We start from the raw sequence: 24,642 nt of genomic DNA, 5'->3' as shown, positions 1-24,642 counted from the left end.
GGCCTACTAACATTTTATGACTCTTGACAAGGACTTATCACCAAAGACTTATTTTCTCTAAGAGTAATTATTTTAAGGTTTGGCACCATCTTCCAAAGATAAAATTGCATTCCTATAGGGCGGATGTGTAATGGGCTTACAACAAAGAAAAGAATTTATTACCTTAAGGGTCTAAAGTTACTAACACCAAGGCCACTACTTATTTTTTCTACATACCAACTATTAATTAATACATATTCAAGGATACAATTCAGGGGATGTGAAAACTTGGCAACAAGCATTGACTCATCAATGAAATCCTTTACTAATTTATTCTGACAGTTTTTAACTCTCTGAGAGGCTCTAAGCTATTTGAATATCTTAAGCTTCCCGTGCCTCTGGAGGCTAGGAGACTGTAAACAATCGTATGCATAGCTGCAGGAGTCCGGGTAAACTTGTCAGGCGAGTTAGAGAGCCATCTGAGGGGTTTGGATTTAAACACTCCTAATTGCCCAGGAACTTTATTAATTGGAGCTGTAAGTTAACTCTTTGACAGAGAGAGAGCGAGATGGTGGTAGGGGACAGCCCCCAGTAAAGTCAGAGGTGAGAGCACAAAGCAATAAAGTAGGCAGACTCTGGTTTTTTGGGGGAAAATGCTCGAGAATATCCGGGCAGACTCCTGAGGCTCTATCCCGACTTTGCGTATGCCGAGCCTCCTTCCTCATGACCTTTGTCACGAGTGGAATGCCTCACTGGCTCCCGGCAACCACTTACTTCTTAGTTTACCCTATCCATTAATACAGTACAAAGGAAACCTAACTACTTGGTGTTCTTTTTTCTTTTCATTTCCTTGTGACTTTTTAATTAGATATAATTTCACATTTCTCTCTCTTGTTCTCTCTTTCTCGCCCCTTTTCCTGAAATAAATCCCACTTGGTCATTAGTACATTATTTTTTTATATGGCATTAGATTCTGTTTCTTACTTTTCTTTGAGTATTTTTGCACCAATATTCATGTGATGTGAATTTATAGTTTTCTTTCTTCTTCTGGACTATCCTTATCAGGTTTAGACATTAGTATTTTCCTTGTTTCATAAAAAGAATTTGGAAAATTTCCTTCATCATCACAATTTATGAAGCATTTGGACTACCTGTTCTTGGACGGTTAGGTAGAATTCCTTTGGGTAACAGTCTAGGCCTAGGGATTTTCTGTGTTAGTTCCTTGATGATGGTCTCAATTTTTTTTTTTTTTTTATGGACATTGTATGTTTCAGCTTTTAATGTCTAATGGAGGGCATTTTGGTAAACTGTGTTAGGAATTACCCATTTTATCTGTTTTCAAAATTTATTTGCCTGGTGGTCTGCAAAAGTAACTTTTTGAATTTTCTTTTATTTCAAAGATTATTTCTCCTTTTACTTGATTTTTTCCTTTTTATTTTCTAGCTGATTAGTTAGCAGTTTGTCTATTTTGATAAGTATTTTCAAAAAGTCAAGATTTTTTTTTTTTTTTATTAATTAGATCTACTATTTGTTTCTACAATTAGATCTACTCCACATCAGGGATTAGCAAAGTACGGACCGTGGGCCAAATCTGGCCTGTCATCTGATTTCATAATAAAGTTTTATTGGAACACAGTCAAGTCATTTATTTTCATATCGTCTGGTTGCTTTTGTGCTACAAAGCCAAGATTGAGTAGTTGTAACAGAAGCGTCTGGTCCAGAAAACCTAAAATATTTACTATTGGACCCTCTACAGAAACATTTCCTGACTCTTGCTCTACATCATTAATTTCTGCTCTCATATTTCCTGTATCTTTTCTTATGCTTCCTTTTGCTTTATAAAGGTGGTTGTAGTTTATCTGTATTCTTCTATTTTGGGTTCTCTTTTGACTTATGGGGCTTCCCTTGTGGCTCAGCTGGTAAATAATCCGCCTGCAATGTGGGAGACCTGGGTTCAATCCCTGGGTTGGGAAGATCCCCTGGAGAAAGGAACGGCTACCCACTCTAGTGTACTGGCCTGGAGAATTCCATGGACTGTATGGTCCATGGGGTTGCAAAGAGTCGGGCCTGCCTGAGCGACTTTCACTTTGACTTAATCGGATCGTACCTTCTCCCTGCACTATTTTTTCCTGTCACCGCATAGTTTCCAAAGGATACCTATTCCTTCCTTTCTATCCTCTGTTTTCCCAGAAGCAATACCTTTCTCGTTCAGTTGCCAAGTTGTGTCTGACTCCTTGCAACCCCATGAACTCAGCACACTAAGTTTCCCTGTCCTTCACCATCTCCCAGAGTTTGCTCAAATTCATCTCCACTGAGTCACTGATGCCATCCAACCATCCCATCCTCTGTTGCTCCCTTCTCCTCCTGCCCTCAATCTTTCCCATCATCAGGGTCTTTTCCAATGAGTTGGCTCTTTGTATCAGGTGGCCAAATTATTGGAGCTTTAGCTTCAGCATCAGTCCTTCCAGTGAATACTCAGGGTTGATTTCCCTTAGGATTGACTGGTTTGACCTGAAGTCTCATAGATTTTTCTTCTTTTGCTTGTAGTTAGTACTCTCATATGCCAGGTCTCTTTTTCAGTATTTTCACCCTTAAGGTGAAATTCCTCTTTCTGGGAGTGACTCTGACTCATGATTGGGCCCTTTGCTTCCTTCTTCTCTTTCACAGGGCTCTTCTAGAACCCCCTCACTCTCTAGAATGATGTGTGGGCAATTGAGAGATAGCTTTGCTGGGATTTGCTATTCGTTTTTTTATAAAAGGTGATTTAAAGTTTGCAGTTTTCTCTTTTCTTCCAGTGGTGATGACAGTATTGGTTTTATGTTGTTCTGTTTGCTTTTCCAGTTGATCTGAAGTATATTTTGGAGAATGTATGGAGAGATTTGCATTTAAGGGGCCACCACTATCAGTGAAGTAATTGGAACGCTAATCTTAATGAACTCTTTTTTGAAAATTTATTTCTGGTTGTGCTGGGTATTTGCTGCTGCACAGGCTTTTCTCTAGTTGCGGCGAGCGGGGGCTACTCTTCCTTGCAGGGCACGGGCCTCTCATTGCAGAGGCTTCTCTTGTTGTGGAGCGTGGGCTCTAGAGTTTGTGGGCTTCAGAGCACAGGCTCAGTAGTTCTGGTGCACGGGCTCAGTTGCTCTGTGGCAAGTGGGATCTTCCCGGATCAGGGATCCTACCAGTGTCTCCTGCATTGGCTGGTAGATTCTTCCTGGCTGAGCCACCAGGGAAGCCCTGTAATAAACTCTCAAAGTGCTAACTTTCCGCCTCCATATCTCTGCTCTCCTGCCCTTTCTTCTACCTGGAAACCTCACCCCTCTTCTTCAGTTCCTGTATTCCCTTCTTTCATGATCCCCTCAACTGAAAGTACATGTTCTTCTTTCTGAATCTTTTCCAGGAGGAAATATTGGGAGGAGTTTGGCACAGTTACTCTGGAGTCAGGTTATCTAAATTCAAATCTCAGATCTGTTTTCAATCTCTGTGCCTTTAAGCAAGTTATTTAACCTCATGTAGCTAAACTGCCTTAACTTTAAAAATGGGAATAAGGTTATGGATTTGTTGTGAGACTAAATGTGTTAATGCACATGGAAAACCAGCATAATATGTGAAATGCAGTAAGCATCTATCAAATGTCAACTGTGACTTAAATTTATCTTATGACATTTATTATATACCCTTTTATATTTTTGTTACATTGATATAGTGTGTAACTTTTCTCAATTAAATACATATTAAGGGCAGGAACCATGTCTTATTCAGAGTACTTGTATTCCATTTGGTTAATATATCAGGTAGGGGCTTCCCTCGTAGCTCAGCTGGTAAAGAATCCACTGGCAGTGCAGGAGACCTGGGTTCCATCTCTGGGTTGGGAAGATTCCCTGGAGAAGGGCATGGCAACCCACTCCAGTATTTGTCAGGAGAAGCCCATGGATAGAGGAGCCTGGGAGGCTATAGTGCATGGGCTGGACATGATTGAGCAACTTGCACACTCCCAGTATATCAGGTACTTAGATTTCCTCATACTTCTGACTGCTTACATTTTAACAGTAGGGAATGCCATGGTCGCCACTGTCCTGGGCACTAGGTGTACAAAGATGAGTGAGACATGGTGTTTCATAATACACACATGCATAATTATACATACATAGTAATATAATGCATAAAGTGTAGTTTGAAGTTGCAGGGGACTCTGGGAGCCCTGAGAAAGTAATGACTGATTTTGCCCGGAGTTGCTTGCCTGCATTAACAAGGCTGAAACATAATTTCTAAGAATCTGATGAACTAAGAGCCAAAGTTTTTCTTCTCTGAGTCATTCTTGCAGGTCTGGTTTTTCAGCTTCAGGCTTCTAGCTTAGATTGGCCCTGTGGGTGGGGAAAGGAGAGAGAGAAGGCAGAGTGACCACTGAAAGTGCAGCAGAGAATGGCCATTTGAATGAGAGACCGGGCATGTATAATATTTAATAGAGCAAAGGATCAGAGAGTGGGGCAGGACAAGATTGATCATGAGCTGCCTTCTACTGGGGATCCTTTTTCCACTCCAAGTGAGCTCAGCAGAGATTCAACCTACTTTTAGTTCAAACTGTGAACTCTTTGGATGGAAAGAAGGGAATCTAGAGAGAGTCACTCTCTGACCAACATGAACCTAAACTTAACCAGTGAGATGTTTCCTGTGAACAGAAGGAATTGTGGACCTACCATTACTTAACATTACAGTTATTTGTGGCATGCAGGATCTAGTTCCCTTCCCAGGGACTGAACCCAGGCCCCCTGCCTTGGGAACACAGAGTCTTAGCCACTGGACCACCATGGAAGTCCCAAGATTATATTTTAAGATTTATTTTTTCACTTATTTTCTGCCTTTTTCACTAGAATGAATCCCATTAGGTGCAGGGACTTCGTTTTCTCACCACTTTATCCTGCTCCAAAGCGTGCCTGGCACATGGTGAGAGCTTTCTAAATATTCACTGAATGAATGAGTAAACTTATTCCAAGAAGGACCATGGAATCACCTTTGGAAGTACATTCCGCTTGTAGGTTACGTGGTGGAGAATTGGTATCTGCACTTTCCTATCTTTTCATTCAAGGATGTGGCATTTTTCTCTTTATTGTTTTCTTTCATGTCCTTCAGAGAAAAAAAAACTTCATGTTGTTGCCAAAATCTTGACCCACCTGTTCAACTGATGCCAAATAGAAATATGGAGACAGAGTTTGGAGAAAATAAAAAAGTAGACTTATTCTTTGCCAGGCAAAGGGGAAACACAGCAGGCTAGTGCTTCAGGAGCTGTGCCCTGCTCTCTGGGAGACAGGGAAAAAGTTTTATATCCTAATGAATGTTTTGCTTTTTTTTTGGTAAAATTTCAAAATGGCTACAGCAACCGGGTCTGGTGTCTTTGAAGTTATCGACCTGTGACCTTTTTGAAATGTAGAATGCTACAAGAGAAGAATGCCAGGTGCAGAGTATAGTTTATATGGAATCAGAGAGTAATTAGTTTTGTTTAGCTTTGTGAAGGACAAATCGAGCTACAAATGTTTGTAGTAACAGCTAAAGAATAATCAAGATTGCTTACCTCTTTTAGGGTTATTTATGCTGTTTCCCCAGCTTGTTCATTGCTTCCTTATTTTCCTTGTTTATCAGAGAAGAAAAGTCTCATGTCTGTTTAAGAAAAGTATTATTTCAATTTTCCTGCCACAATGTAAGTCTTGGACATTTCTACTCTGATTTATTTCTAGGTATTTGAAGTTTGTTCATGTTTTCTTCTCTTGTGAATAGAGGTCTTTTAATTTTTCTGTTTTATTTGTAGTTTCAATTTACTTGTGTGAGCAGGCCTGTGTTCATCCTGGGGGCTCAAAGGGAGAATCCCTTTCCTTGCCCTTTCTGGTTTCTAGAGCCTGCCTATATTCCTTGGCTTGTGGCCCCATCCTCAGTCTTTAAAGCTCCTCAGTTTAACCTTAAATTTCTCTCTGGCTCTGATCTTGTCTCCTTCTTTTAAGAACCCTTATCACTGCATTCAGCCCATCTGAATAATCCAGGATAATCTTCCACAATGTAATTACATTTGCAAAGTCTGTATGCCATTAAGGTAACATGATACAGATTCTAGGAACTAGGATGTGGATGTCTTTGGAGGGACCGTAATTCGGCCCACCATACTTGTTCTTGCAGGTATATAGAAAACTGTTAGTTTTTCTATGTTCTTACTTTTGGGTACACTTTGCCAAATTCCTATTATTTGTTTTTCTATTGTATATTTGTTTTTTAGTTGATTCTTTTCGATTCACTAGCAGTTGCATAATTTGATCCCTTTCTTTCTGGCATTTATAGCTCATCTTTTCATTGCCTAGGTCTGCATTGTCTAGAATCTCCTGAGTATAGAGGAGCCTGACAAGGTTGCAAGAGTCGGACATGACTCAGGGGCTAAACAACAACAAAAGGGCTAAATAGCAGCTGTCAGGCCATGCATCCTTGGATTGTTCTTAACTTTTCTAGAAATCGCTTCATTGTTTTACCACTAAGTATGGTGTTTTCTAATAAACACTCCTTTAAATCAGTGAGTTTCTATCAAATTAAATCCTAGTTTATGAAGATTTCTAGAAAGGAATGTCCATTAAATGTATTAACCATTATGAATATAAAAGTGACCATATGGTTTTTCTCTTTTGATCTATTAATGTCTTTCCTAATAATGATCACGGAGAAGGCAATGGCACCCCACTCCAGTACTCTTGCCTGGAAAATCCCATGGATGGAGGAGCCTGGTAGGCTGCAGTCCATGGGGTCACACAGAATCGGACACGACTGAGCAACTTCACTTTCACTTTTCACTTTCATGCATTGGAGAAGGAAATGGCAACCTACTCCAGTGTTCTTGCCTGGAGAATCCCAGGGACGGGGGAGCCTGGTGGGCTACTGTCTATGGGGTCGCAAAGAGTCAGACATGACTGAAGTGACAGCAGCAGCAGCAGCAATAATGATCATCTCTGTATTCCTGGAGTAAATCTCCCTTGTTTCTAGTATACTGCTCTTTGAATGTATTGCTGACTTCTATTTGCTATTATTTGATTTTGTATTTTTGTATTTATATTTATAACTGAGTTTGGCATAGTGTGTTTAGTTATTAGTTGTGCCATTTTGTATAGCTTGGGCATTGTCGATTATCCGGTCATCCTGAATGAATTGGAAACTTGCTACCTTTTTGTATGATCTGGAACTGTTTAAATACTATTAAAATTATATATGTTTTGAAAATTTAAGAAGTGTGAGTTTCCTTTAACCACTGCTATTTATCTCTAAAACCATCTTCTATACCTAGTAGCAAGATTGCCTTAACCTGAATCACCTGTACTTTCTTCCCTACTTTGTCTTACAACATTTGAAGTAAAGCTTGTGACCTGTGGAACAGGTTTTCTTCGGGCAAAGCTGCCCAATCCATAAAAAGGGGTCACGTCCATTTGGCTTGGCTTCTTTCAAAGGAACCTGTTAATTGAGGGGGTTACACAATAGGGTTGGCTCTCATGAGATTTTCTTTTTTTCAGGTGCTTTGGGAGTTGTCTTTATCACATATTAATCATCACAGTGTTCCTATGAAACTTCTTAGCAAGTTTGATATATTATTTTCAGTTTAGGGACAGGGATCATCTTTGAAGGAAGTAACCTCTGATACCAGAGTTTTGAATAACTAGTCTTTATTTGGGGCTTCCCTGGTGGTGCAGGCAGTAGAGTCTGCCTGCAATGCAGGAGACCCAGGTCTGATCCGTGGGTCTGGAAGATCCCCTGGAGAAGGGAATGGCTACCCACTCCAGTATTCCTTCCTGGAGAATCCCATGAACAGAGGAGTCTGGTGGGCTACAGTCCACAGAATCACAGAGAATTGGACATGACTGATCGATTAACACTTTCACAGTCTTTATTTTAAAAGCTTGACGAATGTGCCTCTATATTACACAGTACCAGATCTGAACTATCTTTTGGATTGATTACCATGACATTGAGCAGAGACCAATGAATGGTTGTTTAGTAATAAAAGATGAGGAAGCCCAAACCAAGAGGGACCATTCCCCGCTTTCCATCATGAAAAGCCTGACTGTTTGAGGTGGCCTTTTTTATTTCCTCAGGGAGCAATTCTCAGTTCTCTGCTGAAATGTTGCTCTCAGCTCAGAATTTCAAACTGGTGCTTTTTTGTCTAAATGAGGTTTGTCCAAGGCAAAGACAATGAGTTTTAGCTTAGGAAACCAAGGGAATTTGCAGTGAATAGACACATAATTTTTAAGAAGGATCCTCTGATTGGGTATCTTTTGGTCATGAATCTTTCATCAGGACTGAGTTTACAGGCATATAAAAGTGGGGTTTCTTGGACTGCTACCACTAGTTTCTAAACTGAAATAGTGCAGAAGGCATCCTCTTGTAAATGCTTATCTTTGGAAGATTGTTCAATTAGAAAGTAGTATTTTGGTATAAGGTGTAAGTTGATTTCTCATTCTTTTCCTCTTGCAGTAAAACAAACCATCAGTAACATTTCAGTATTTAATGAAACCTGCTTGAGATGGAGAAGTATGAAGACAGCTGATATAGAGGAGATGTATTTAGTAAGTTATTGAAACTTATTTTTTTTTAGGTGTTTGTCTTGTGTGAGAGGTTCAAAAAATATCAACACCCCCCCAAAAAAAAACCCCACTTATATAGCTTCCATAATCAATGAAAGATTTATAGTTACAATTGCAATAAGAAGCAAGAACCATATAAGCCAGGAATCCCACTGCTGAGCAAATACCCTGAGAAAACATCATTCAAAAAGATACATGCACCCCAATGTTCATTGTAGCACTATTTACAGTAGCCAGGGCATGGAAGCAACCTAAATGCCCATCAACAGAGGAATGGATAAAGATGTGTAACATATATACAAAGGACTGTTACTCAGCCATTAAAAAAGCAAAATAATGCTATTTGCAGCAACACGGATGGATCCAAAGATTGTCATACTGAGTGAATAAGTCAGACAAAGAAAGACAAATATCATATGATATAATTTATATGTGGAATCTAAAAAAAAAAGTTACTAATGCCTATTTGCAGGTACTAATGCCTGTCAGACATGGAGAACAGACTTGTGGATTTAGCAGGGGAAGGGGAGGGTGGACTGAACTGAGAGAGCAGCATTGAAATATACACATTAGCATATACAAAACAGATAGCTAGTGGGAAGTTGCTGTATAATAAAGAAGGCTCAACCCAGTACTCTGTGACAACCTAGATGGGTAGGATGGCGTGGAGTGGTGGGAGCGAGCGTCAAGAAGGAGGAGACATGTGTATACTTACGGCTGATTCACGTTGTTGTTTGGCAGAAACCAACACGACATTGTAAAGCAATTATCCTCCAGTGTGAAAAAAGGGTACAAATGAACTAGAGGTAGGGGATAAGAGAGGGAGGGATAAATTGGGAGATTGGGACTGACATGCGTGCGTGCGTGCTAAATCACTGCAATCATGTCTGACTCTGTGGGACCCTATGGACCCACATAGCTCATCTGTCCATGGGAGGTACTTGTAACAGAGAAGCAAGTCATTCATTCCAGTATTCTCCAAGCATGAATACTGGACTGGGTTGCCATGCCCTCCTCCAGGGGGTCTTCCCAACCCAGGGACTGAACCCACATCTCTTAGTCTTAGTGCCACCAGGGAGGCCCAGGGACTGGCATATACATACCACCATATATAAAACAGATAACTGGTAAGAGCCTGAGGTGTAGCACAGGGAACTCTACTCAATACTCTCTAATGAGCCATATGAAAAAGACTCTTAAAAAAGTGGATACATGTGTGCGTGTACCTGATTCCCTTTGCTGTGCACCTGAAATTAACACAACATGGTAAATTAACTATACTCCAATAAAAATTAAAAACGTAAAATAAAAACTGAATGCAATTCTTAAAAAAGAAGAAGAAGAAGCAAGAAAGTGGGCATTTCTGCCGCATGTTTGAAGTCAGAGACTTTGGGGATTGATGAGAAAGACATGAGAGTTTCTCTGTGTAACATAGTCTGACACAGAGCTGAGGTTCAGGCGGAATCCATGGAAGGAAGCCAGCGACTTTTCATGGGTGTGTGTCTCTCTGCACCGGTGCCTCTGACAAGGGTCTGAATGTGTTGCCTAGAGAGTCAAGGGGGAACTTTTAAAGCTAAATATGTTTGTAGCAAAGGTACAGACCATGGGATGAGCTGCTGCTAGAAGAAATTAAGTGGGAAGAAAAGTGGATCTGTTGGTCCGGATGCTGGGAATGTCAGAAGGTGGTGAGAGAGGAGAAAAACCCTGCCCAGGTCTTACCAGAAACCGGCTAGGAGTATCCTAACGCACACCCTCCTCTGGAAAAGCCTTAGTTCAGATTCTTTTTTTTTCCCTAGGAAATTGTTCTCTGGCCTTCCTTCTTCAGGTTTGCCAACAGGCTTTCTCACTGGGCATGTGCCATTATGTGTGTGGGAACAAAAAAGGAGAAACTCGTCAGTTTCAGGGCCTGATGTGCATTTTGATTTAAAAATATATTTATTTTACTGATGATATTGTAATTATGGACTTCCCAAATATTTATAGTATTACAGCTCTACTTGTATTTCATATTTGTTTTCTCAAACTTTAAACTTTTTATTTTGTGTTGGGGCATAGCCTATTGACAATGTTCTGGTAGTTTCAGGGGAACAGCAAAGGGACTCAGCCATTCATATACATATATCCATCCTCTCCCAAACCCTCCTCCCATCCAGGATACCACATAATGTATTTCACGTTTTAGAGGAACTTTAGAATGGAGAGCAAGAGTGCCCATGAGAAAAAGTAAGTGTCCAGGCATTCAACCTTTCAAGCTAGTAATTTACCTGGTGAACTTTTCTATGTTTCAGGTCCACATTTGGGGCCAGAGATGGTATCAAAAAGGATTTGCCCAGGAAATGATCTTTAATATCACTGCCAGCAGTCAGACTCCTGAGACGTGTTTGGACCTGAGTCCAGGTACCAACTACAGTGTCAGCATCCAGGCTTTGTCTTCTGAACTTCCTGTGGTCATCTCCCTGACAACCCAGATAACAGGTAAATCTTGAATAACAGCATTTGGCCGAATGAAATCGCCGCAGAGCTGTATAGGCTCGAACAAAGAGGCACACTATTACTTTTTATCATTATATGATGAACTTTAAGAGAAAGAGGAAGAAGGATATGAAGATTGGAGAGAGGTTCTCAAGGGACTTCCCTGAAACTGTAATGTTTTATTTCTTAAAAGATATCTAAAACAAAATAGCAGCATTGAATAAATCTGGGGAGTGTATCCATGAGTGTTGGTTACATTTCTTCTGGATATTTGAACTATTTCATCCTTAAGAAGAATTTGTCCTCTGTTTCTTTCTCAATAACCTATTTGTGATTCTGTTACAAGTACCTTAAGAGTGGGTTACTCTCCGGGGGAGAATGACTGGCAGTCCTGCTCTAGTACCCTAGAAAATCACTTTCCACTCATTTTCTCATCTCGCCTCAATTCTGTGATGGTGTCCTCCAGCCTCTTGTGTCTTATTTCCCTGAAAAATTAGAAGTAATCAGGTGAGGACTTCCTACTCCCAAAGTCTCCCGGGGCTGCCTGCAGGCAGAACCTGTATTTTATCTTCTCTCTTGGTCCCAACTCTCTTGCCCCCATCTTCCCTTAATCCTGCCATCCCTTCTTGCCGCGTCTGTTCCCCCAGTAAAGAATGGGTCCCACCACTGCCTTGGCAGGCTGTCATGTCTCCTTTTTAAATGCAAACAAAGATAGACGTACTTCCTTGGGTGCCATATTCCCTGCAGCTGCTCTGTCTTTCCCGTCTTTACAGTGAACCTCCCTGCAAGAATGTTGTGGAGGCACCACATCCTTACCTCCTCTTCTGTCTTTGTTTGCAGTCCAGAGGCATTTACTGGGAGTGTCTCTATCTTGCAAAATCCGCCGGCCAATTTTATTCTTATCTGATTTTCTCTACAGCATTTGGCATCCCCTCCTTGAAACACCTTTTCTCTTGGCTTTTGGATCCTGCTGCCTTGCTGGCTGCTCCTTCCCAGTCTGTTCCACCAGTTCCATCTACTTTAATGTTGCCCCGCCCTCTGCCTTCTCATCCCTTTACTTCATTATCTACCCTTTCTGCCTCGGTGATCTCTACCAGTCTCATGGCTACAAACAATACCTGTATTTCGACAATCCCCGAGTATCTGTCCTAGTCACATTCTCTCCTCTGAGCTCCATATATCTACCTGTCTCCAATATCCTATTTGAACATTTAATAAGCAAGACCAATAGAACTTTTGATTTCTGATCTTTGTCTTTACCCTACAAATCCATTTTCCACCCAGGCTTCTCTATCTCAGTTATTGGCATTCCTATTCACTGACTGCTCAAGCCATAAAGTAATTGTAATTGATTCTGCTTCTCCCACCAGTTTCTAGCCCTTAACAAGCTGGCTTGTTCCTGAAATAAACATGAATCCAACCACTTCTACCCCCTTTGCCTTTACAACTAGCAGCTTAATCCAAGCTAGCAACTTCTTGCTTGGACTCCTGCAATAGCTTCTAAATCTTCTCCCTGCTTCCACAGTTGCCTGTCACCTGCTGCGGTCTTCATCTTCACCAGAGCTTTAAAAAGATCACTCAAGGGATTTCCTGGGCAGTCCAGTGGTTAAGACTTTATGCTTCCAATGTAGGGGATGTGAGTTTGATTCCTGGGAGCTAAAATCCCATGCGTTGCACAGAGCAGCCAAAAGATTTAAAAAAATTTTTTTTAAAATTGAAATAAAAAATATTTAAGAAGATCACTCAAAGTGTCATACTGAGTGAAGTAAATCAGACAGAGAAAAACAAATATGTAATGTTGCTTATATGTGGAATCTAAAAAATGGTACAAATGAACTTATTTACAAAACAGAAATGGAGTCACAGATATAAAAAACAAACATAGTTACTGGAGGGAAGGACGGGCAGGATAAATTGGGAAGTTGGGATTGACATATACACACAACCATGTATAGGGCTTCCCTGGTAGCTCAGTTGGTAAAGAATCTGCCTGCAATGCAGGAGACCCCAGCTTGATCTCTGGGTTGGGAAGATCCCCTGGAGAAGGAAAAAGCTACCCACTCCAGTATTCTGGCCTGGAGAATTCCATGGACTGTATAGTCCTTGGGGTGGCAAAGAGTTAGACACGACTGAGAGACTTTCCGGAGAAGGCAATGGCACCCCATTCCAGTACTCTTGCCTGGAAAATCCCATGGACGGAGGAGCCTGGTAGGCTGCAGTCCATGGGGTCACTAACAGTCGGACACGACTGAGCGACTTCACTTTCACTTTTCACTTTCATGCATTGGAGAAGGAAATGGCAACCCACTCCAGTGTTCTTGCCTGGAGAATCCCAGGGACGGGGGATCCTGGTGGGCTTCTGTCTATGGGGTCGCACAGAGTCGAACACGACTGAAGTGACTTAGCAGTGAGAGACTTTCACTTTCACAACAATATATAAAATAGATAACAAATAAGGACCTATGTATAGCACAAAGAACTCTACTCAATACTCTGTAATGACCTGTATGGAAAAAGAGTCTTAAAAAAGAGTGGATATATGTATATGTAAAACTTATTCACTTTGCTGTACGCCTGAAACTAACACAACATTGTAAATCGACTATATTCCAGTAAAAAAATTAATAAGAAAAACATTCACATAAGAACATGTCATCCCCAGCTCAAAACTGTCTGATGAGTTTGCGTTAGTGTTGGAATAGAATCCATGTGCCTGACCATGGAACGTGTAGTCTGGCCCTTGCCTACCTCACTGACCTCATCTTCCTCTGCCCTCTCTCTTTCTCTCTAAGCATCAGCTGCCTCCCTACCTTCCTTGCTATTTCTCAAACAGGTCAGACTTGTTTTTGCATCTAGGTCTTTCCATCTGGGCTTACTCATCCTGAGACACTCTCTCCACATGTTGTCATTGTTGTGAAGTCACTAAGTCATGTTTGATTCTTTTGCGACCCCATGGACTGCAGCCTGCCAGGCTCCTGACATGGGATGTCCCAGGCTAGAACACCAGAGCTGGTGGCCATTTCCTTCTCCAGGGGATCTTCCTGGCCCAGGGATCAAAGCTGCATCTCCTGTATTGCAGGCAGATTCTTTACATCTGAGCCACCAGGGAAGCCCTATCACTCAGATTTCTGCTCAGATTCATCCTTTCAAAAATCACCTCCCCATCACCACCCTATCACTCTCTATCCATTTCCTCCGTTTGAATTTCTGCACAGAACTCATTTCAGAACTTGTATTTTGAATTTTACTTGTTTGTTTTCTTTTCCCCTACTAAAATAGGAGCACTCTGATGGCAGGGATTTTTGTCTGTGTGTTCTGCCTTGAATCCCCAACACATAAGGATCGTGCTAGCCCACGTAAGGACAGTGATAACACAGCAAAGAAATATTTTTGTAATGAACGCATATGAAGACCAATCTCCAAATGGCCAGCGGGTGGTATTGGCATTGAGAAAATGCCTGGTTAGTTAATGAAAGCTTTAGACCAAAAAAGAATTCACCAGCTGGTGAGTTGGAAGGAAATGTTCAATTTGGGCATTTCTTCCTGGTGATTTATCAAGATGAATAGCTATTCAGTCTCCCACTCGTTGGTCCTTCTCCTGTTTGGATGTTTTTGCATTCCTGATTCACATTAGCATTTCATATGTTTTGATTTGGGAGAGAGAGTTTCATCTTGATGAGCCTCATTTATACCTTGTTTTGTACATGAAACACAGCCTGGTAGCTCACGCACCCTGTATCTGTGCTCATGGCCACCAGGGGACACTGTTGAGCTGTTTGAATTCATTGAGACCCTGCCTGCCTGTTTTCCGTCTCTATCCCACTTTAAAGAATTTGCAATTTTTAAAAAGTGTGAAAGTTCTAAGCAAACAAACAAGAGAAAAACAGACTCCAAGCCCTCTCTTTAATGAAGAACAGATATGCTTCGTTGCCTAAGATGTGACTCTTTTAGTAAAATCGTAAAATTTGAATTTTACCAGAAATGTGAGGCAAGGGGTTTGGACCTGGAATACGCAGCAGCTGGTTTCCCAGAAGAAAAGTGCATGGAATTTCCATTCTGAGTGTCTTATGTTAAGTTAAATCTTGCTGATGGGAACAAGATGAAAGCATGCGCTTTAAATATATTGCTGACCTCAGAGGAGAATGAAAGTTTTCGGAATGTTGAAGGACAGAGGCAAGTGTTGCAGTGAAAACAAGAGGGTGCTGGTGAGAAGGCTGGTGAGATGAGAGGAGAGCGCAGTGCTTCTGACTCATGGCCCACACGCTTCCGCAGGCAGCCTGTTGATGGGAATTCCTCAGAATAGCCCCACCATTCATTCATACACCCTTTAGGTCAAGGGGAAGAATGAACATTCATCCTTGATGTAGACCCAAAGGGTCAGAAGAGCTGTCATACACAGGACATGCTGTTTTCTGTTGTTGCTCACTCAGTCATGTTCAACTCTTTGAGACCTCATAGAGGTCACATGCCAGGCTCCTGTGTCTTCTGCTATGTCCCAAAATTTGCTCAGATTCATGTCCATTGAGTCAGTGATACTATTTAACCATTTCATCCTCTGCCACCCACTTCTTCTGCCTCCAATCTTTCCCAGCATCAGGGTCTTTTCCAATGAGTTGGCTCTTCACATTAGGTGGCCAAAGTATTGGAGCTTCAGCTTCAGTCCTTCCAATGAATATTCAGGGTTGATTTCCTTTAGAATTGACTGGTTTGATCTCCTTGCAATCCAAGGGACTCTCAAGAGTCTTCTCCAACACCACAGTTCAAAAGCATCAATTCTTCAGTGCTCAGCTTTCTTTATGGTTCAACTCTCATATCTGTACATGACTATTGGAAAGACCATAGCTTTGACTATATGGACCTTTATTGGCAGTGATATCTCTGCTTTTTAATATGCATCTAGGTTTGCCAAGTCAAAAAACTTATAGGCAAAATTTTCTTCTTAGAGAGAGGAGAGAACCAGAGTGGGAGAGGTGGAGGGAGGAGGGAAGAGAGGAGGAAAGAGAGAGAGAAAGCCGGTACCTGCAGGTAGATAAACCATTTATTCGACACAATGCGGTGATCATCTGTGGTTGAATGGTCATAATGGAACCAAGAGTGCTGGAAGAGAAAAAGGAAACAAATATGTACAAGAAATCATTTCTTCTTGAGTCTATCCTCAGTGCCAAGACTGGCAACGTACATGAGAACTTCCCCATCTCTGTATTCGTAATAAGGAAAAGAGAATGCACCTTTTCAGATGTTCAGGAGAGCCACTGAAAACACAGGTGTGTCCCGGGTTTTATTGGACTATCCCTTTCGCAGAAAGGTCCAGCCAGGATAGCTCTGATTCCTGCTACAGGACTAGGGACCACTGCCCGCACCTCTGACCCCTCGTCTCTCACTGTTGTGTCCTCAGGAAAGGACCATGCGGGACCAGGTGTCTTGAGTTCTCCTGATGTGGGCTTCTCTTCCACAGACCATCTAAGGGCTGTGAACTCCTGTGTCCGCAGGGAGGGCTTCACCTCCACAGGCTGGATGCAGGGCACCACCCTGGCTCCTGCTGGCCTTCATCCCAGCTGTTTCCCTCTTTGTCCAGGCTCTCTCAGAGTCTTTCATGGACACAGATTCGTTGATGTCTGAGGTCCTCATGTTAGGTCAGCCCAGGATGAAGGCACACATGTCCTTCCATACCTCCAAGGGTCAACTGTTCCTCTATCCCCAGAAATCTCCCAGCTACTTTCTAACTTCAGATCAACCCCCAGCCCCTTAAGGAAATGACTGTTTGGGGATGGATGTCTCCCCACTCTTCTCACTGAAAGCATCTGCACCCCCTCCGAGGCCCCACAGAGACAAGATGGTACACCACAGAGGAAAGTGGGCTGGATGTGTTATTTTCACAATGTTATGTTAACGCTGTGTGAGTGTTAAGTCACTTCAGTTGTGTCCGACTCTTTGTGACCCTGTGGACCAGAGCCTGCCAGGCTCCCCCGTTCATGGGATTCTCCAGGGAAGAATACTGGAGTGGGTTGCCATTCCCTTCTCCAGGGAATCTTCCCAACCCAGGGATCGAACCCACATCTCTTATATCTCCTGCACTGGCGTGTGGATTCTTTACTACCAGTGCCACCTGGGAAGCCCATCCTATATTAATATTAGCTGTTTATAAAATATGAATGGGAAAGCTTCTTTATATTAAAAGCCTAAAAGGCAGGCTTTCTGTGTGTTGGGTGGTTGAAAGGTATACTGAAACATAACAATTAATGCAGCAAATACCTATTGATTGGTTATGTACAAAGACCAGTGCTAAGTGCTGAAGGAGATAACGATAAAAAGAAGATGATTCCTTCTCCTTGGGAAGCCAAGTCTGATAACCTTACTGACAAGGGGGTTGCAGCTCACCTTGTGATACCTGATGACTTACGGCATAAGCTCTATTTTCTCCACTGCTGTCAATTTCAATTTATCATGCCAGCCTGGTGGGCTACAGTCCATGGGATCAGAGAGTCAGACACGACTGTGCCACTAACACACTCACACTGCCTGAGGGTCGTGGTCCAATTAGGAGATGCTGAAGATTAGAAAAGAACCTCTGGGGTATCTTTACTTTAATATATTCACATGTTAGTTCCTTGCACTTACTTGATGTTTATAGCATAAGGTTGGGACCTTTGCTTAAGTTTGGTGCAGACAAAATTTTCCTTTACTTTTTGTTCATTTCAGTGGGTCTTAGAGGAATAACACATTTGCACTTCTGTTACTTCCTTTCTCTCTTTGATTTTAATGGTTTGCCTACATTAATGATATTAATCTTTTGTTGTACATATTGCACCCCAGGTTATCTACTCTTGAATTTTCTTTTCAGTATTCTTTTTGACATTCAGACATTTTAAGTTTTCATGTAATCAATTCTATTGATTCTTTTATAGTTTCTGCCTCGGGTCATGCCAAGAAAAGCCTTTCCCACTCTGCAATCAGATCAGTTTTTATTCTCTACTGTTTTCTAATGCTTCTTAACAATTTTGCTTTTCACATTTTAGCTTGCACCCATCTGGAATTTGTTTAGATGTGTGGTATAAGGCTAAATTTACATGGTAACTTTTTTCCCCCCAAATGATCAGCCAGTTTCCCCATCACCTTTGGAAAGACTGTCCATGCCACACACTATATTCTCATTTATTTATTTGGGTCTCTTTCTTGATTATCTAGCTTCTTCCATTGCTTTGCCTACCCTGTGCTTTTACCTTCTTATTTTAGTTATTGTAAATTTATAGTATATTTAATATTTGGGGGGACAGGTTCTGCCTCATTGCTTTTCTCCTGAATTGTCAAAGTTTTCTCAGCCTCCGTAATCCCTTTGTCACTTACTTCTAGGAGAGAATGGACGTTGTTGGCGTCTAGGAGCGGCAGTGAATGTCTTCCTTCTGGGTCTGCCCCCAGAGCACATACTCAGGGTGAAAAACTCCAGCCCAGACACAACCCATTTCTTGCTTTGGGTCTGATTTGGTTTAAATCAGTAATAGGCCAATGGAAAGGAGAGCAGACCAGCCAAAGACAGCAGTTTGGGGAGGGGAAACAGCATCTTGGAAAATATGGCTAGAAGTAAAGTTATCCACCTGCAATGCGGGAGACCTGGGTTCAATCCCTGGGTTGGGAAGATCCCCTGGAGAAGGGAAAGGCTACCCACTCCAGTATTCTGGCCTCGAGAATTCCATGGATTGTATAGTCCGCGGGGTAGCAAAGAGTCGGAAACGACTGAGCAATTTTCACTAAGGTATTTAACCTCAAAAATGCAGCAAAGAAACAGTCTACTCAAGTTCAGGCTTTTGTATTCGAGAGAAAAACAGACTATTTATAAGGTGGGGAAGGTGGTGAGCAGGCAGAACAGAAAGCAGTCTGGAAGTCATGTGTTGACTGAATCACTGGATGGTTGTGGGGCTGAGAGGGGCAATGTGGCCCAGAACAACCAGCGGGGGTGGGGCGGGGCCGCCCTGCCCTGCTGCGGGCCCACCTTCCCTAAACTGGGGGGGCCTCCCTGCCCTGCTGCGGGCCCACCTTCCCTAAACTGGGCAAGTGCTTTGTTCTGCTGTTCCTGGAGTAGGTGAGAAACTGGGTGGTTTTAAAAGGTTCGCCAAGAGATTAGAGGACCTAGAATTATTCATCTCAGAGAAAAGCAAACAGAGGAATAACTTAAAAGAGCCCGAGGAGGGTTCTCACACAGGAAAGAGTAAACAGTTAATCTCCCTCTGGGCTGAAAACAGGAAATGTGTGATAAAAACCACTTACTTTCCTTGTGAGGACGAAATGTCACCAAGGAAAGCGCCTTTCAGTGATAGCCTGAGGGCCCAGTGTAGGGCTGCTTGGAATGTTCCTGTTCCCTGGTGGGGAACCTGGTGGGGCTTTTCAGTCTGCATTTCCCTTCTCCCCATTGCTGCAGGAGGCTAGCCACTGTCTGCCTCAGGGGTGTTATAGAATTTCTTTCTGGCCTCCTCTTGGAAAGATGGTGGACTTTTCAATACTGTAGGATGCTGTCTTAACTGTAAGTAGAGGCTGTTTCAAGTCATCCCAAGGGCCTTTAACAATGCCACAGATTTACGGAAAACATGATTTGTATGGCCACTGTATCTGCGTGGTGTTGGAAGAAATTCTAGACTTAGTGTTTAATAAACACTATAGGAAATTCTCACTCATCCACCTGGTCTTAGATTCCTGGGTGTCCCGGTGATCCACTCTGGGCCCTCATCTTTTCTCAGATGCCTTTATACCATCTCTCTGGGCCGCCGTGTGTGCGAAGTTGGTTCAGTAGTGTTTGACTCTTCGCAACTCTATGGACTGTAGCCCACCAGGCTTCTCTGTCCAAGGGATTTCCCAGGCAGGAATCCTGGAGCGGCTTGCCATGTCCTCCTCCAGGGCATTTTCCAGACCCAGGGATTGAACCCATGTCTCTCATGTCTCCGGCACTGGCAGGTGGGTTGTTTACCACTGGTGCCACCTGGGAAGCCCCTTCTGTTGATGACTGACTCCGTGTCACCTTCACAGTTTGCTCGTAAGCTCTGGACCACATTTCTAATTGCCTGCTGGATGGTTTCACAAGGAATTCAAACCTAACAGGTCTAGAAGTGAGGTGCGGCTGAACCTTCCCCCAGACCTTGATGAATGATGTATGTCACCATTGACTCAGCGACCAAAACCAAAGCCCAGGTTCCTTCCCCTTCCTTATCTTGCGCCACTTTCCGTTCCGTCTCTGCCCCACGTATCTCCTCCATCTGCCCCCTCTTTTCCATTGTGAGCATCATCACTTGCTTCAGGCCTCAGATACTTCTTACCCAGATTTTGGACAATCTATGCTTTTGCTCTTTTCCAATTCACCCTCCAGCTGGCGGTCTAAATTGTCTTTCTAAAATATACATCTGCTAAGAATCTTTAGATGACTTCTCCTTATTTACAGGACCTCAGATCTGACCTAGACACACACCGCTTAATTTTTATTTACTTATTTATTTAATTTTGGCTGCAGTAGGTCTTCCTTACTGCGTGCCGGCTTTCCTTAGTTGCAGAGTGGAGACTACCCTTTTTGTGTTGCTTGGGCTTCTCAATGCGGCGGCTTCTCTTACTGCGGAGCACAGGCTTTAGGCACATGTGCTTCAATAGTTGTGGCCCGTGGGCTTAGCTGCTCCTCCGCATGGGGGATCTTCCCGGACCAGGGATCGAACCCGTGTCCCCTGCATTGGCAGGCAGATTCTTATCCACTGTGCCACCAGGGAAGTCCTACATTTCTCACTTTATTTTCTGCCTCTGCTGAGCTGGAACTCAACCTTTTGGCCAACACTGAACTCCTGCTGTTCTCTCTCTGCACCCACTCTCTCTCATCTCCCGCCTCTGAGTATATCAGTTTCTGTATTTGATAGGCTCACCCCACTGCCCTGGGTCAGGCATTCTTCCCCTGCATTCCTACCACTCTCATTATCGTAGCTCCAAGCACCACCTGTTTACAAGACTCTGCTATCAGACTCTGAGCTCCTGGAAAGCAGAAACCATGTCTTCCATGGCTGTTTCTCCCAGCCTCACATAGAGGTGGCTAGTAAATATTTGTTGAAAGGCAGTGTGTAAATAGCATATTTAGTAGAGCTTTAAGACCTATCTTGGAAGGTCTAAACTTTTTTTTAAATTATAATTTGAATTGAAAATTTCTACTCTAAATCTATTTTCTAATTGGGTAAAAGAATCTTGAGTGTCTGTTTTGGCCTTCTAGTTCTTAATTTCACTGTGGCAACATTCTGGGGAATTTCGGGGGGACTTCATATTTTATTTTTTCTCTTTCTATCTCTCTCTGTAACTCTCATCCACTCGATAGCACTGTTGAGAAGATTAAATGAGGTGAGGCATATATAGGGCACGTCTGTATATGTGTTGTGTGCCCAACACATGTTAGCTGTGTGACCCCCACGGCAGAGTGGTGGCTGGTATGTTCATACTGTGAATGTAACTCCCAGTTAGATGATGGAACCCCAGTGTCAACCAGTCAGTGCATTCTCCTCCCCACGAGTAACTATTTGGAAAATCTGGTTGCTGGGGAAAGCAAGATAAGAGCAGACAGCTGTGTGATTATAAAGGCTCTAGAAGTCTAGGGAATTCCCTCACAGTCCAGAGGTTAGGACTCCACGCTTTCACTGCTGAGTTGCAGGTTCATTCCTTGGTCAGGTGGCTGATTCATGTTGATGTGTGGCAAAAACCATCACAATACTGTAAAGTAATTATCCTCCAATTAAATTGATTAATTAAAATAAAAATAAAAGGATAATCATGCGTGCACACGCGCGCACACACACACACACACACACACCCCTGGTCAAGGAACTAAGATCCCACAAGCTCCACAGAGCAGCCAAAATAATAATAATTAATAATAATAATAATAAACTTTTCCCAAAGGATCTAGAAGTCGGATATGCTGGTCTCCTCACCAAACAGGAACCTATCTTCCAAGATATTTGAAATGACCACAGCCTCCACCCTCTGTTTAGTGCTGGGGCATCGCTTTTTAAAAGAATTATAATAAAATATGTACAACATAAAATGTACTGTTTTAGTTATCGGCATTAAGTACGTTCACAGTGGTGTAAACCATTACCATTATCTATTTCAAAAATGTTTTCATCACCTCAAACAGAAACCCTGTTCACCATTAAGCAATAACTCCCCATTCCCTACCCACACCCTCAGCCCTTGGCAACCTCCCATGTATTTCTGTCTCTATGGATTTACCTGTTCCAGAGATTTCACGCAAGTGGAATCATGCGGTATTTGTCCTTCTGTGTCTGGCATATTTCTCTTAGCCTCATGTGTTCAGGATTCGCCCGTGTCGGAGCGTGTGTCCGAATTTGCTCATCACTTCTTTCATGAAAACTTTCCTCTTGATGTCCCATGAGGACCACTTTCTTCATGTTTCTGCTTGTTCTGATCACACCCGTTTTCTTCTTTGCAACATGTTTTCAGAGCCTCCCCTTCCGGAAGTAGACTTTTTCACTGTGCATGGAGGGCCTCTGCCACGCTTGCGACTGAGGAAAGCCACAGAGAAAAATGGACCCATCAGGTGAGTAGAGGCCTCTTTCCCATGGCTGCCCAGTGGTCCCCTGGAGTGTTTTGGAAACACTGATTCGAGTGAGAATGAGACTTCTCTCTAGGTGGCTACACTGCGGTAGTTAAGGCAGTGGGCCTCTTTTTTTGTTTCCTTGGGCACAGACTGGGCTTCCCTGATAGCTCAGTTGGTAAAGAATCCACCTGCAATTCAGGAGACCTTGGTTCGATCCCTGGATCAGGAAGATCTGCCAGAGAAGGGATAGGCTACCCACTCCAGTATTCTTGGGCTTCCCTTGTGGCTCAGCTGGTAAAGAATCTGCCTGCAATGAGGGAGACCTGGATTCAATCCCTGGGTAGGGAAGATCTGCTGGAGAAGGGAAAGGCTACCCACTCCAGTATTCTGGCCTGGAGCATTCCATGGACTATATAGTCCATGGGGTCGCCAAGAGTTGGACATGACTAAGTGACTTTCACTGACTGGGCACAAACTGAGCCTTTAATTCCAACTAGCAGCCTCCTTAGTGAATATAGAGACTTTTAAGGGACCAGAGATGAGCATTTGGGCAGCTAAGCTCGAGAAACTGAATCTGCTCCTTTGGTTATTGAATAAGCATTGTTTGGGTGCCTGTGACATGTCAGGCAGTATCTTTTACACTCATGCCTCCAGGTATATCCATTAGTGATGGTGGATCAGGAGCATCATTTCACTTGCCAAAGACAGAATGTATTTTCCTTTATTTAAGGGTGACCTTGGGGTGTGTGTAGTGGTTTCTGGGACAGTCATTTGGATAATTCCTTTAATTCATTCAAGTACTGAGATGTGGGTAAGGCATTGCATTGCTAATAACTGCTTCTTGGACTCCAGACAGTATTAGGGTGGAAGTAATTTACATCAGGTGGTGGACTGTGTTGTGTTCAATTAAGCTTTTTATTTACACAGGTCATGGCAGGATTAGGAAAGCAGACACATTCCATTTTTAGAGAGGAAGATTGATGTTCACCTGGGGAGATGAGCAACTTACTGACAGGAGTCTAGAAAAATGGGATAGATGATCTTATCTGCAATACAGAAATAGAGACACAGACAGAGAGAAAAACGTGTGTGGACACCAAGGAGGGAAAGAGAAGGGTGGGATGAACTGGGAGATTGCAGCTGATTCATATACACTACTATACATAAAACTGGTAACTTACGAGAACCTACTGCATAGCATAGGTAACTCTACTCAGTGCTCTGTGGTGAGCTAAATGGGAAGGAAATCCAAAAACGAGGGGGTGTATATACGTATAGATGATTCGCTTTGCTGTAGCATAGAAACTCTTCCAACACTGTCATTATACTCCAATAAAAATTAACTTTAAAAAAGAGGAGATGGCAATATCCTGCTTCCTTGACCTAACCCACACTGCCTGTGGCTCTCCTGACCCTTCAGTCTAATGACCCTACAGTACAATCAGGGTAAAATTCACGAGATATCACAAAACTGTCAAAAGAAAGTCTAGCAAAATTATCTGTGTGTCCATTTATAATGAAACTTGGGCTCTTTGTGTCTGTTCGTTTGAGCCCAGTAAATGCTCAAAGGTCTTTCCAGGCATGTGTATGGCCTAAGTTGTTCTGTGTCTTAGTTCCTGACAAGTTACTGGAAGGCACTGTAATTCTGTTGGTGGAAGGAGAATGGAAGTCGTGACCTCAGGGCCTGAGAGAATGTGCAATACGTACGTGATGTTTAGGCCAGGTAGTTATGTAAGGCAGAAAGAAAAGCCAAGTGACAGTCTACGCTTGTGGCTCTGTGCCGGCCAGTGCCTCCAAAACAGGAAGTGGAGATCTGTGAGTCATCAGGGAGGGTAGTGTTGGGAGAGAGGGGGAAAAGTCCTTCTGAACAGTCATGCTCTCAACAGCCATGACTGCTTCCCCAGTGTCATCGGCACTGATTACCAGCAGGATGTTGAGGTGGTTTCCTTGGCTCGAATAACCTGGTTTGAGCTGGGGGAAGCAGCACTGCCGGTGGGTGGCAGCCCAGAGTCTGCTATGTGC

At 42.8% G+C, this 24,642-nt stretch overlaps 1 protein-coding gene across 1 annotated transcript in view; it reads left to right on the top strand.

Moving 5' to 3' along the window:
* The window catches only part of SUSD1 (sushi domain containing 1), a 127,684-nt gene that overhangs the window by 76,798 nt on the left and 26,244 nt on the right, over positions 1-24,642 (top strand). The window contains exons 11-13 of the mRNA XM_010843579.1: positions 8,470-8,561; positions 10,868-11,054; positions 22,524-22,620. Coding sequence (XP_010841881.1) covers positions 8,470-8,561; positions 10,868-11,054; positions 22,524-22,620 — 376 coding nt within the window. The remainder of the gene's footprint in view (positions 1-8,469; positions 8,562-10,867; positions 11,055-22,523; positions 22,621-24,642) is intronic.

This window comes from Bison bison, unplaced genomic scaffold, assembly GCF_000754665.1.
Source record: "Bison bison bison isolate TAMUID 2011002044 unplaced genomic scaffold, Bison_UMD1.0 scf7180017864183, whole genome shotgun sequence".
Taxonomy (NCBI): Eukaryota; Metazoa; Chordata; class Mammalia; order Artiodactyla; family Bovidae; genus Bison; species Bison bison.
The sequence above is the reverse complement of the archived record's forward strand: the minus strand, read 5'-3'. Positions and strand labels throughout refer to the sequence as shown.